Source organism: Phyllostomus discolor, chromosome 7 (genome assembly GCF_004126475.2).
Source record: "Phyllostomus discolor isolate MPI-MPIP mPhyDis1 chromosome 7, mPhyDis1.pri.v3, whole genome shotgun sequence".
Taxonomy (NCBI): Eukaryota; Metazoa; Chordata; class Mammalia; order Chiroptera; family Phyllostomidae; genus Phyllostomus; species Phyllostomus discolor.
Genome location: NC_040909.2, coordinates 41,611,175 through 41,625,977, shown reverse-complemented (window position 1 = coordinate 41,625,977; position 14,803 = coordinate 41,611,175). Strand labels below are relative to the sequence as shown.

Here is a 14,803-nt window from a genome sequence, read left to right as displayed (position 1 = left end):
GAGTGTTGCTATTTGACATGGAGCTCAGTATATTTCAAAACCTAGTGGGATTATTACTTAACTTGATGGAGACATTATGATGTTAATAAAACCAACCTAAGATTGTTTTTCATCTTTTTAGTGAAAAGGTCACAAAATTGGTTTATGTTGAGCTTATTAGCCTTAAGCACCAAATTCTTTTTTATAGGAAGTATTTTAATTCTGGTCTTCTAATTACATATGTATATAACTGATTTTAACCTAAAATGGAAGGTTTTATTATACCTCCCATGTAAAATTGCACCTTGTTAATTTCATCCCATTATTCAAGCTGATTGAGACTTTCAGATCTTAATTTTACATAAACATTTGTTATCTGCAGCTTGACAAACTTATTTTGTGTATCTCTGTTTTAAGTAGTTTTTAAAAACCCTGAGCATAAAAGAACAGAGAAATACTAGTAGAGACATAATTATGCATCTCTTGAACCATTACTCTTTAGCCATTCACACTGTGACCTTAGGTTCCTGTTGCAATATAAACCATTCAAATTAGGATTTTGTAAGGTAGGAATGGTGTTTTCAGTGACTATTTAGGATATTAACAGTGTATACCTTCTTGGAAAACTGGTAGACCAGTAGTTTGGGGCTTGAGCTAGAAGCTAATGAAAATATGTAGTTGGGTCTTAAGATTTGATATTTAGAAATGGATTTAATGTTTTGCATTATTTTTTCCTGAAGTTCTTTCTCTGCTTATTTTTGGCAATCATATATGTTTTGGGCTATAACTTTCCAGAGAGCAGAAGCTATACATAATTTTATACTGTATTTTCCTCAGTAAAGCTTATACCCAATTCATTGCTTAATGTGAATTTTCTTTTTATTGTGATGATATCAGTAAAGAAGCTGGACTTATTACTCTGGATCCATTAATGCTTTCTTGGTGCAACAAGATCAGTTCTCTTGATCTTTAAGAGAAATCAGTTTAATTAGCATTGAACCTTATAGGTTGACTTCAAATCATAACCAAGGGAGAGGAAGCCTAGTATACCACTGGGGAAGGCAGTGTGATTGAGTGAGGAAACTGGGATTTAGAAGATCTGGATTCTTATCCCAGACTCAGCAGATACAAACAGTGCTATTAGGCTTGTAATTTAATTTCTTTGAGCTTCAAGATTAATTCTTAATTTATATTGAATCCCATTGATCCAGGGAGAAAATATAGAATGATAAAGGATTATTCTGAGTAAAGCAACAATTAAATTTTCTTTAGTTAAAATGAGAGTTGGCTAGGAGAAATCTCACTTTCCAAAAGGGTTAGTAACTCTTGGTGCTACAATAACTAAGTTTTTCCCACAGCTTTTTTTCTCTCTTCTCTTTTCCCTCAAGGTTCTTAAGGATGTTTTTCCGTCCATTCTATCACTGGCTCAGAATTGTTGCACTCCCTAGACCCGAGTATAATTTTGTTTGGCAGTCTCCTATACAAATATGCATTTAAGTTTTTTGACAATTACTGCCAGCAGGTATGTTGAAATATTTATTTTGGAAAGGAGTGAAAAGGGAAGAAATGCAGTTCCAAGTGACTTGCATGTGATCTGCTATTTGTTTCTTTGTTGGTTGTAGGCATTGAAGGAGAAAGCTCTGAAGTAGGAGTTGGGAAAACTTAGTTTTAACCCTAGTCTTGATAAAAGGAAGAAACTAGATAGGAGGAATAAACTCTATGTTTTGAGCTCTAAAATTCTCTTGAGTCTAAAATAAAGATTCAGATCCAGATGCTTTGAATAAATATGGCTTTAAAGGGCTGGGGTTATCAAGAGGTTTTCACAGTACAGGAATTGCAGTCTTAAAACTTAGCTGTAAATAATCAACTGCCAGTTGATCCTGGAGTTCCTAGAAAAAAAATGTGGCAAAAACAATAAAGGAGAAAGTCTAAGGGCTTAATCCTATTCCCATGAACAAGAGACACAAAATTTAATAGCACACTCCACAGAGGGGAGGGCTGTATTTGAAGGAAGTTATGAAAGCAAAGAACAAAGTGTCTTATTCTTTATTTGTTATATATGCTATACCTGTTATTAAGAATGTTAAAACACATTTGAATGGAACTTTTAAAAATGAAGACAAAGTTTTAAAAATTTAAAACAGAGCAACAGATTCAGCTGGCATGAGCTAGTTCTTGCAGCTGAGGAAGCTATATGACTCAGTATGGAGCAGCAGTATAAAGGAAAGGGAGAAGTGTGTCTAAGACAATTTTTGGAACCATCTCATTGTCTTAAAAACACTATCGCAAAACATGTTTGCTTGAAACATACAAATTTAACAAACTTTCAAAACCTTTAGCTCCTCCAGTGCCATCTTTTCAGTAAATTTCAATAAATTAAATGCAATCACAACTTAAAGGGTAATGTTTAACCCATATGAGAAAGATGAAACCATGGAGAAAATGTAGGAGGGATTAGATCAGCGATTTTCAACTGTTTTCATCTCATGACACACATAAACTAATTATAAAATCCTGTAGCATACCAAAAAACATTTTTGCTGATCACACAAAAATAGGTATGATTTTGATTCTTTCACATTGGACGATTATTGTGTTGGCTGTCATCATTTTTTTATTTGACAGTAAAGGAAAAGAAGTCAGTGTCCCTGACTACATGGTCAGGCTTTGCATGTTTTAAAAATTTTTGCATCACACTGGTTGAAAATCACTGGTCTAGATAGTGCTCACTATCTAAGATAATTATAGGAAATGTCTGGATGGTAGTGTAGTTAGACGGTAGTATAGTTTAATCCTTCTGAATCCAATATTAATGAAAACTAGATAATAAAATCAGACAGTGGGATAGGGTGGGCGGAGATTTTAATCCAGTTTAAATTGGAATGGCCTTAGGCCTGAACCCCTTTAAGATGGCTGTACCTTGGTTTTGCTTCACACTGTCATATTGATTCTTCTTTGTATAGGAAGTGATTGGTGCCCTAGTGACCCATATCTGCAGTGGGAATGAAGCCGAAGTTGATACTGCATTGGATGTCCTCCTAGAGTTGGTCCTTCTAACCTATCTGCTATGAGGTTGAATGCTGTCTATGTGAAGGTATCTAGTCCCTCAGTTGGCATATATTGATTCATTTTTCTTTTTTGCATATATCTGAGAGAGAGCTGCTGTTAGCAGTAATTTATTTTGTTCTGCAAATATTGAGCACTCTAATGTTAGGAGGGGGCAAGAAGGAGGTCAGGTGATGGGCAAATAATAGAAAAAAATAACTCATCTATCTATGTATTAATTCATTCAGGAAATACTTCTCTTTATACTTAATTATGTGCCAGGCTCTGTTCTGGGCCTATGGATACCGAAATCAGCCCTTGCCTTAGATGGTAGACAGTAAGACACATAAGGAAGTCATTATAAATATGAAATGAGTTTTCTGATAAAAATAAAGTGCTGTACTTAGGAAGCAGGAAAGCAAGATGTAGCAGCCATGCAGAACTCTCTCTCTGAGCGGTTTGAAAGAATGCAGAAGGACCTGTACCGGCCCACCATGAGGATGAGGTTTTGGATTAGGAGTGGGAGTCTAGTGGAGCTACAGACTTATGTTTCTTTTCCTGAGATACAGTAACCCTAACTGGCCTGGTTTGGTAAGGGGCAGGACTGTGTGTGCATTTATGGGTGTTTTAAAGGGACTTTGGGATTTAATGGCAACATTCTGCCATTACTCTAAACCTGTATAATTTTTCCTTCTTACCAAAAAAAAAAAAAGCGCAGGTTAATTAGTAGATATACTAGAGCAGGAATAATTAATTTGACCTGGGAAACTAGAAATGTCTTCAAAGAGGAGAAAATATTTGAATGACTCTTGAAGGATGGGAATGATTTGATAAGGGAAAGTAGGGGAAGTGTATGTTGGCAGAGGGCAGTTTGACCAGAAGCAAATTGGCGCCCAAGTCCATGGTGTGCCTGAGAGATGACAAGTAGACTAGCATGGTTGGCAGCTAGGATATATGGTGAGAGGTGGTGGGACATAGGGCAGGGCCAGATTATGAAGGTTCTCAAATCCCATGCTAAAGTTTCAACTTTACCTTATAGGTAATTGGGAGCTATTCCAGGTTTTAACAGGGAGTTGACATAATTATATTTGGGCTTTGAAAGATAACTGTGTAGGCCATGTTACCCCCATATTTGTAGGGATGACAAAGCTAAGGCTTTGTCCAAGGTTAAAAAATAAGTAGTTCCCTTGTGACTCTTTCAGAATGAATAAGTAATTTATGAAGTAGAAGCTGAGAAGGGATTATATGATATGGAAGTAGATTAGAGATGTAACTTTTGTCTGAATATTGTTTTCATTAAGAAAAAGGGAAGGAGCATGTCTAAAGGACACATGGACAAAGCCAAAGGAGGGTAGGATTCAGGGTGGCAGGTGGGGATGGGATGGGTAGGGTGGGGGTGGGTAGTGGTGGGGAAATGGAGACAGCTGTACTTGAACAACAATAAAAGATGAAGAAAGAAAGAAAGAAAAAAAAAGAAGGGGAAGGTAGAGAAAGAGAATAGAGAGAACGAGGAGGTATGGTAGCATAGCTAAGCAGAATGTCAACCCTCTGGGCTCATAGCATAGCTTTAGAGAACCTGAGCTTTTGTGGAACAGATGTTTGGCTATCTGTGTATGCTTCTTATAAGGATTTGCCTTTTTTTATTTAAAGGAGAAAAATGTTAATTGCTAACCCTATCATTGGCATTTTTTTTCACACAGGGCATTTTAGATTACCTGGATAAAATGTCCCCTCGGCAAATACGAAAATCATTCTATCTTCTCAGCACACTGGCATTTAGCAAACACACTGAAGGGAGCAGTCACATCCAGGTAAGAGGCAGTGTGTTGAGAAAGAATCTTAAATTCTTTAATTGAAATTTACTGACAAAAAAATCACTCTTGCCTGTGTAATAGTAGAAATAGGGTACATAATCATAGTTCCGGCATTTGTCCATTTTTTCTTACCACATACATTAAGTGCCTACTGGATGCCAAGTATTGAGATGTTAGGTATGTTAGACCTTCTGCATGGATATGGGTCTGTAACCAGCTAACTATGAAACTGAAAAGAAAAGTCATTCAGGTTCTGTGCTGAGTGCTTGGTGGGTACCGAGAATCCCCTAGGGAACGTCTGTCTACATCTCATACAAACTTCATCTGGACTTGCCTTCTTTTCTGAACACCATTGAAAAAGCCAGACAAAGGTCTAAATTAAAAGAGATTAGATTGGAATCTCAACATATAACTAGCTAGCTCTTTTATATCTTTGGTGCCACTTCATAGCAGTCAATTCTAAACTATAACTGAACAACCAGCAACCTTTTTATTTTTATTTTTTTAATTATATTTTATTGATTGTGCTATTACAGTTGTCCTGAGGTTTCCCCCTTTGACATCCTTCACCCCGCACCCCCAACTCCCTCAGGAAATTCCCCCCACCATTATTCATGTTCATGTGTCAGTTGTATAAGTTCTTAGGCTACTCCATTTCCTATACTGTAATTTTCATCCCCGTGGCTTTTCTGTAACTACCTATTTGTACTTCTTAATCTCATCACCTCTTTACCTGTTTGCTGACAAACCCCTCCCATCTGGCAACCATCAAAATGCTCTCTGTATCCATGATTTGGTCTCTGTTCTTGTTTGCTTAGTTTGTTTTTTAGATTCAATTGTTGATAGATTTGTATTTTCTGTCATTTTATTGTTCATAGTTTTGATCTTTTTCTTAAATAAGTCCCCTTAACAATTCATATAGTAATGGCTGGGTGATGATAAGCTCCTTCAGTTTTTTCTTGTCTGGGGAAGCCCTTTGTCTGCCCTTTGATTCTAAAAGATAAGTTTACTGGGTAGAACAGTTTTGCTGTTGGTCTCTGCTTTTCATGACTTTGAATATTTCTTGCCAGTCCCTTGTAACCTACAAAGTTTCTTTTGAGAAATCAAACTGACAGTCCTATGGGAACTCCCCTTTAGGTAACTAACTTTTTTCTCTTGATGCTTTTAAGATTCTCTCTTTATCTTTAACCTTTGGTATTTTAATTATGATGTGTCTTAGAGTGGGCCTCTTTGCATTCATCTTGTTTGGGACTCTCTGTGCTTCCTGGACTTGCATGTCTGTTTCCTTCACCAGATTAGGTAAATGTTCTTTCATTATTTTTTAAAATAGATTTCTAATTTCTTGCTCTTCCTCTTCTGGTACCCCTAGATGTGAATGGTGGACCACTTGAAGTTGTCCCAGAGGCTACTTTTACTATCCTCGTTTTTTTTTAATTCTTTTTTCTTCTTGTTCTGATTGGTTGTTTTTTGCTTCCCTGTGTTCTGTATCATTGATTTGATTCTTGGCTTCATCCAGTCTACTGTTGATTCTCTGTAAATTGTTCTTTATTTTATTTAGTGTATCCTTTGTTTCTGAATGGACCTTTTTTATGTTGTTGAGGTCCTAAGTTCCTTGAGCATCCTTATAACCAGTGTTTTGAACTCTACATCTGGTAGATTGCTTATCTCCATTTTGTTTAGTTCTTTTTTAGGAGTTTTGATCTGTTCTTTCATTTGGGTCATGTTTCTTTGTCTTCATTTTGACAGCTTTCCTGTGTTTATTTCTGTGTATTAGGTAGAGCTGTTTTGACTCCCTGTCTTGCTAATGTGGCCTAATGTAGTAGGTGTCCTGTAGGGTCCAAAAGCACAGCCTCCCTATTACCCAGGCTGGGTACTCAAGGTATGTGTTTTGTGTGGGCTGAGTCCATCTTCTCCTTGTAGTTGAGCCTTGGTTGCTGTTGGCAGATCAATGGGAGGGATTTACCCAGGCCAGTCAGCTGCAAAGATTGGCTGTGACCACTGACCACCAACCTGTACCTTTCATGGAGGATCAGCTATACAAGGGCATGGCAGTGGTGCTCTGACGTGGTCTGTAGCTGTCCTCTGGATATGCTGGCCCTGGGCTTTCCCAGGTAGCCAAGGTCAACCCCTACCTGTGTTTTGTCCCAGGCCATCCTGCCTGAGCTATAAAGCAACCTGAGATGGCTGCTACTTTTGGTGGGCTTGGAGATTCCCAGGGGAAGCCAGGCTGTGAATCTAGGCTGGCTGCTGCTAATGCAAGGCCTGGGGGCTCACTGAGACTACCAGCTGTTGCTTGTTTGAGAGGATTTAGGAAGTTGTGCAGCACAAGCCAAGACCACCCATTCATTGTATAAAAGCTTGGGTGGACCTGTAAGTTGGGTTGGGTGGAGTGCCTAGAGATCTCCAAGATGGGTCAAACAGTGTTAGCCAGGTTGATAGAGTCTCAGGTATGGCACCAGCTTACTGGCTCTGTGGTTCTCTGTGGGTAGGGTTTACAAAAGGAACAATGGCCTCTGCTCGCTTTGATGCCAGATACTTCAGTTTCTCCTTTTATGCCACTGGTGCCTTTCGAGCTGCTACCCCTGTGCTAGAGCTCAGAGAGATTGAGTCTGAATAAGTCCATGTGTGGGTTCTTTAAATCCATGTGTGGGACTCCAGTAGTTTCTTCCGCTGACTCAATCCCCACTGGTTTTTGTAGTCAGAAGTTATGGGGACTTATCCTCCTGGCACAGGAACCCTGGGCTGGGAGGCCTGGTGTGGGACTGGGACTCCTCACTCCCACGATACCCCTTCTGAATTTTTATCCACCACATGTGGGTGAGTGACCAGCTTGTTCCACATCTGTGCCCCTCCTACCAGTCTGGATGGATGTAGTTTCTTTAATTCTGTAGTTGTCGGATTTCCATTCAACTTGATTTCTGACGGTTCCGAGTGATGGTTTTTCTATATCGTAGTTGTAATTTTGATGTGGTTGTAAGAAGAGGCAAACCATGTCTGCCTATCTTGCCATCTTGACTGGAAGTTCTGACCAGCTCCTTTTTTAAATTTAAAAATAAATAAATTGGCTAGGTAATATACACATGGTACAAAATTTAAAAGGCTTATAGAATTGTAGTGAAAAATAAGTCTCCCCTTCTCTGTCTCTAGCATTTAGTTCTTTAAAGGCAATTACTGTTACTAGTTTATAGCTTTCTGAAATGTTCTTAGCATTTACTAATTTGTATTTACCTATATTCCATTCCTCACTCTCTTGTTCTGCATCCTGAGTTTTTCATTTAGCAATCCATTTTGGAGATTGCTTCACATCATTAATATCGAGCTCTGTAATTATTTTATTTTTTTAATTGTGGTAAAATATACATAACATAAATTTTACTGTTTTAACCATCTTAAGTGTATTATTCAGTGGCATTAAGTACATTCACAGTATTGTACAGTGTTTACCACTATAAAATTTTTTCATTATCCCAAACAGAAATTCTATGCCCATTAAGCAGTAAGTTCCAATTCCTTTCCTCCTAGTCCTCCATAACCTCTAGTCTACTTTCTGTGTCTGAATTTGCCTATTCTGGGTACCTCATTTAAATAGAATCAGATAATATTGGTCTTTTTTGTGTCTGGCTTATTCATTTAGCATAATATATGTTCAGGGCTCATTTATGTTGAAGTATATGTAAGAACTCTATCTCTTTTTGTGGCTAAATAATACTGCATTTTATGTATCTACCACATTTAGTTTATCCATTCAGCAGACACTGGGCTTTTTCCACTTTTGGCTCTGCATAATGCTACCAGGAAAATTAGTGTTTAAGTATATCAGTGAGTCCTTCCCTATTTCTCTTTTTTTATGTATGTATGTATGTATATAGGTAGGCAGGTATTTATTTGAGTGAGAGAGAGAGGAAGAAAGGAAGAGAAACATCAATTTGTTTTTGCACTTATTCATGCATTCATTGGTTGATACTTGTATGTGCCATGACTGAGAATCAAACCCACAACCTTTTGGTGCATGGCGTGATGCTCCAACCAAGTCACCTGGTCAGGGCTTACTGTGGGTTTTTCTTTTTCTTTCTGTTCTAAAAAAATTTTTTTCATATGTTTATTGATTTGAGAGAGAAACATCAATTGGTTGTCTCTATATATGCCCCGACCAGGGATGAAACCTGCAACCTAGGTATGTGCCCTGACTGGGAATTGAACCCCCTACCTTTTGGTGTATGGGAGATGCTCAAACCAACTGAACCACACTGGCAAGGGCCTCACTGTGGTTTTGATTTGCATTTCCCTAATGATTAATGATGAGCGTCTTATGTTCATTGGTCATTTGTGTATCTTCTTTCGAAAAACATCTATTCAAGTCCTTTGCTCATTTTGACATAGGTTGGTTTTTATTGTTTTTGATGTGTAGTAATTCTTTATGCATACTAATTCCTTATCAAATATATGATTTACAAGTATGTTCTCCCATAATATGGATTTTCTTTTCACTATTGATGGTGTCCTTTGATGCAGTTTTGATGAAATCCAACTCATCTGTTTTCGCTGTTGCCTGTGTTTTGGTGGCATAGTTCAGAAAAACCGTTGCCAAATCCACAGTCATGAAGATTTCCCCTATGTTTTCTTCCAAGAGTTTTATATTTTCGGCTCTCAAACTTAGATCATTAATGAACTTTGAGTAAATTTTTGTATGTGGTATAATGTAAGGGTTCGATTTCATTTTTTGTTTGTGGGTATCCAGTTTTTTCAGCATCTTGAAAAGGCCATCCTTTCCCCATTGAATGGTCTTTGCATCTTTGTGGGAAATCAGCTGACCATCTATGTGGGGGTTTATTTCTGGGTCTAACCATTGATCTATATGTGTGTTCTTATGTTAGTAACACACTGATTTGATTATTGTAGCTTTGTAGTAATTTTGAAATTGGGAAGTGTGAGTCTCCCCTCCCTCCAGATGTGTTCTTTTTCAAGATCTTTTTGGCTATTTGGGTTCCTTGAAATCGCATATGAATTTTAGTATGGGTTTTTCTATTTTTGAAAAAAATATATATTATTGTGATTTTAATGAGGATTAGTGTGAATGCTCATATCACTTTGAGTGGTATCATTATCTTAACAATATTAAGTCTTCTAACCCATGAACTTGGGATATCTTTCCATTTATTCAGTAATTCTTTAATTTCTTCTAGCAATATTTTGTAGTTTTTAAAATACAAGTCTTTGCTTCCATGGTTAAATGTATTCCTAACAATTTTTTTCTATTTCATTATTTTAGCTGATCAGTAAACATTATGATAATTCACATATATTTATCAAGCAACTATCCAATAGTAACAGTAATAACTGTTATTATTGAATGGCTGCCACGTACCAGCCACTGTTCCAAGAATTTTCATAATTTGTCTAACTCTTTCAAAACCTCATTTTATTTTATCTCATCTCATTTTAGAGATAAAAAAATTGAGACTCAGATGAAATGACTTGCCAAGTGCCACCCAGTTAGTGAATGATAGAACCCTTACTATTCTAGGTTCTGTGGCTCTGATATATGTAGGCTCTTTTACTGTACCATTCCAGCATCTTCTTTCCTATATCATTGTCTCCTTGCAGGATGACATGCACCTTGTGGTACGGAAGCAGCTATCTAGCACCATATTCAAGTACAAAGTCATTGGTATTATTGGTGCTGTCACCATGGCTGGCATCATGGCATTGGACAGGTATGTGTGGAAATTCTGACTTGTGTGGCTCAAGGTCAATTAATCAAGTTGCTGCCTTATAAAATAAAGTATTCCATTTTGTAGACACCATTATAACAGTAGACAGTAAAACCATAATCAGAGAAATGAGCCAGTGTTAGTTGCTACTTTTCCATGTTCCTTTCCAATCTTGACTATATATACCACATATAATTTTTATAGAACTGTGATCACAGTCGTTGCAATTTAATGGTTAAAAACTAGGAATTGCCAAGGTATAAAGTTCTAGAAATGTTTCTACAGAAGAGGGACCCTGATTCTCCTGGGATGAATTTTTCTGTATCTGCTCTGTCTAGGCACTAGACAATACAGGTTTCTTCACTGCTGTGCTATTCCTGTCAGGGACATCATATTTGATGCAGATAAAGTCTTCCCATGGATTTTTCCCCCTTGCACTTTGGTGCCACAATTTTGTTATCTAAAGAAACATTCCATTAGTGTCTTGACAAGACATTGCCACTGCTAAATAACATTGGAGTTCAGTTCAAGCTCCTTGGAAGTGGTTTGTAAGGAATTCCTGAGACCTCAGGAGACATCCTTGGAATCAGTGTTAGTAATCTCTAGAGGCTAAACAGTGAACTGGTTAAGAGTTCATTTTCCAGAGTCATACTCTTTGCCTAGTATCAAATATTAGCTCTATTATTTATTAGCTGAATGATCTTTGGCAAGTTACTTTACCTCTCTATGTTTTTATATTGTCACATCTGTGAAATAAAGATAATAGTATTTACTTTATGGAGTTATTAAGAGCATTAAATGGTTAGAACAATTCTCAGTGCTTGCTTTTTCAATTATTAACAGTTTTAGTGTGCCCTTTAAAAAATATCTATCTGTTGTTTGCTGTGATCACATTTTGTATGACCTTAATAAATGCTCCTCTGTGCCTTTGTGCACTTTTATTACTCCCAACCCAGGGAAGACAAGATTCTTAAACTTAATTGCCAGTTGTTACAAAATATTATAAAAGTGAAGCTAAAATTTTTTTATTTTTAGAAGGAGATCTTTAAGTTTGACCCAAGGGAAAGCAGACCTAAGCAATGAACAGTACACACAGGTGAGTGCTTGTAATATAGTTGATTATGTTTATAAGTAACTGAGGGGTTGATTCTGGTCACTCTTAGTTTACCAGAAAAAGTGCTTCTTTTTTCCCAAATTGTTTTCCAGAACTCAAAGCTTTTGTAATTTATACCACTCTTGTGGCACTTAAAATCTACTGGCTTGCATTGCATTTATTTCTATACCTGTCTAATCTTTCTAATTAAATCATAAATTTCTAGAGAGCAGGAAAGATGGGCCATGTTTGAAGAATAGCAGATTGACTAGAGCATTGTCCATATGTAATTGGAGAAAGCTATTTCGGAGATAGAAAACAGGACCTTGAATGTGAATAAAGATATTTTGATTTAGTTTTTTATGCAGAAGTAGTCCTTAAAGCTTTCTTAGCCTAGAAATGACATAATCCAAGCTTTGCATTAGAGAAATTAACCTGGCTTCATGTGTCTATTGGACTGAAAAAGAGATGCGATTGGAAAGAGACAGACTGTTCCAGAGGCTCAGGAAAACCTTAGGTGAGAGGTAATAAGAGCTTTGCCAGTGAATAGGGAAAACCCTATACTAAGTGGGGTGAATGGTGTTAGGGAAGCATTGGCAGCCCAAGGGCTGAACCATTTCTTCTCTTTGTTGGCTCCAGGTGACCTCCTTGTTGCAGTTGGTTCATTCCTGCAGTAAGCAGTCTCCTCAGGCCTCTGTGCTTTATTATGATGAATTTGCCAACATGATTCAAGGAGCAAAGCTGGCTCCAAAAGTCCTGGTAAGGCCAGCTGTCTTTTCTTAAAGCAGTGGAGTGTGAGGGGTGCTTTACTACACATTATTCATTTCCGCTTTCTGTTGTGCTGCAAAAGTAGATTATCCTATGGGTTTTCCCATGTTCTAAGTGGGAAGGATGTTCTGACTCACCCTGCCCCAGGCCTCCTCTGAGTTTCCTTCACATAGTAGGGATTAGTATTGGTAACGTTAATAGCCACCATCTATCTATTCAGTGCCAGGCACTGTGTTAAGCACTTTTCACACATTTTGTCTTTTCTACTTCATAATAATGTGGTATGATTGTTATTTCCTTTTTAAAAGTAAAGAAACTTAGAAAGATTAGTAGTTTGTTTAGGGCTCCACAGCAAGTACACCCTGCTCTACACAGCCTTTTTTATTTGTTTCCTAAAGGAATGGGTTGGGCAGACCATCTTTAATGATTTCCAAGATGCCTTTGTGGTGGACTTGTGTGCTATTCCAAAAAGGTAAGTACTGTTTACTCACTGACTTGATTGTACTGTTGAAGAAATCTTGTCAACTGCTGGTATAGACATCAGAATGCTCTTGACCTCAGCCAAATCTAGCCCAACACAGCTTCTTTCATTCCCCAACGCAGCACCCCCAGCTCTAGAAATTGCAAAAAGGTTTCCCATTTGTTCTTTCTCCTGTTTCTAATTTCTCCTCATGATAGGGGAGATTGATTTGTTCTAGAGATTTCTACTATAGACTTGCATACCCCTGAGTTGGGGCATCAGATTCTGGTTTCTCTCCACAGTGACTGTCCATTTCCTGTGAAAGCTCTGTATGGACTGGAAGAATATAGTAGTCATGATGGGATCGCCGTCAACCTCCTGCCACTGTTGTTTTCTCAGGACTTCACAGAAGATGAGGGTAGCATGACTTCACAGGAATCAGACCACAAGTCAGTACACGTTTTTTTCTTCTAAAACCTCTGCTGATGTTTTTGAATGTTCACAGGGAATTCCACAGTTCTTGCAATCTGTGGGTCCTTAACTGAAAAAGGTTTCTCCCCAGGCAGGTGGTATTTGGATGGGTTAGTTAGAATGGAGCAAAGTCTTTGCTTTTTTCTTGGATCTTTTGGTTGTAATTTGCATTGCCTCATGACAGCCAGTAGGTTTCTGTAAGGCTATTTTCATTTCTGTTTTCCCTCACACAGACATAGTTATCTACCTCTGCCATCCTCACTCCCTCCTTCTTAACACATGGACATTCGTTCTATTCACCTCTGCCTGCCTCCAGTTCAGTTCATGATTTGTCTGCCAAGCATCCATTAAGTTCCCTGTCATATGTTCTTTAAAGTAGACATTTCTTTTGGGCAAAACTCCTTTAATTATAAGGTTGGGTTCCCCATGAATATGGACTGATGTGCCTATAAAGTGTTGTCTAGAAATGGCTTTTTCTTCCCAGATTGGTGTCTCCGTTGTGCCTGGCTCCCTATTTCCGGTTACTGAGACTTTGTGTGGAGAGACAACATAATGGAAACTTGGAGGAGATTGATGGTTTGTTAGGTATAGGACCAAGTTATTAGATCCTTTCCTCTTTGTAACCTTTCTTTGGTAAACTTAGGGAAGGGGCACACTAGTACATGGTTGGGAGGAATTTTCTAACTTCAGAGTAGTATAACAGTATTAATAGAGTTCCAAAGACAAAATAATACATACAGAACCCCAACATGTTAACAGATCAGTTGTTAACATAGTTCCATATTGCTTTTTGGTCCTTTTCCCTATAATTGTTATAAAGACTTCTTTCTTTTTCTTTTTCTTTTTTTTTTTTTTTTTTAGATTTTATTTATTTATTTACTTACTTAGAGAGGGGAGGGAGGGGGGAGTGAGAAAGGGGGGAGGGAGAGAGAAACAGAGAAACACCAGTGTGAGGTTGCTGGGGGTCATGGCCTGCAACCCAGTCATGTACCCTGACTGGGAATCGAACCTGCGACACTTTGGTTCACAGCCCGCACTCAATCCACTGAGCTACGCCAGCCAGGAAGACTTCTTAATTATATATGTTGACTGCTGCATAATATGGAAGCATTATGAAGTACTTGAACTTCACATACAAATTAAAGGGGAAACTACATAGCAGGAGAGCTAGCTCTAGGGGCAGCATCCAGATTCTGTTGACTTAAACCAAAGGGAGTCAAAAGTCTGTTCTTCTCTTTCAGACTGTCCTATTTTGCTCACTGACCTGGAACCTGGAGAGGGGCTGGAGTCCATGTCTGATAAAGAACATTCATTCATGTGTTCACTTATATATCTTACTCTCAACTGGTTCCGAGAGGTGAGCAGAGTTACTAGAACATTTCACCTACTACCTATAGTTTCTCTCCAGAGGAAACTGTTTTCTTGGTTCCCATGAGAATACCTAAGACGTCTCCACTGTGCA

At 38.0% G+C, this 14,803-nt stretch overlaps 1 protein-coding gene across 1 annotated transcript in view; it reads left to right on the top strand.

Annotated features, from left to right (window-relative positions):
- Window positions 1-14,803, top strand: part of FANCD2 (FA complementation group D2) — a 63,025-nt gene that overhangs the window by 23,780 nt on the left and 24,442 nt on the right. Inside the window, 12 exon segments of the mRNA XM_036030822.1 lie at window positions 1,368-1,410; window positions 1,413-1,501; window positions 2,943-3,030; window positions 3,033-3,073; window positions 4,725-4,835; window positions 10,443-10,552; window positions 11,585-11,645; window positions 12,282-12,401; window positions 12,809-12,882; window positions 13,173-13,319; window positions 13,826-13,926; window positions 14,583-14,698. Of these exon segments, the coding sequence (XP_035886715.1) occupies window positions 1,368-1,410; window positions 1,413-1,501; window positions 2,943-3,030; window positions 3,033-3,073; window positions 4,725-4,835; window positions 10,443-10,552; window positions 11,585-11,645; window positions 12,282-12,401; window positions 12,809-12,882; window positions 13,173-13,319; window positions 13,826-13,926; window positions 14,583-14,698 (1,101 nt within the window).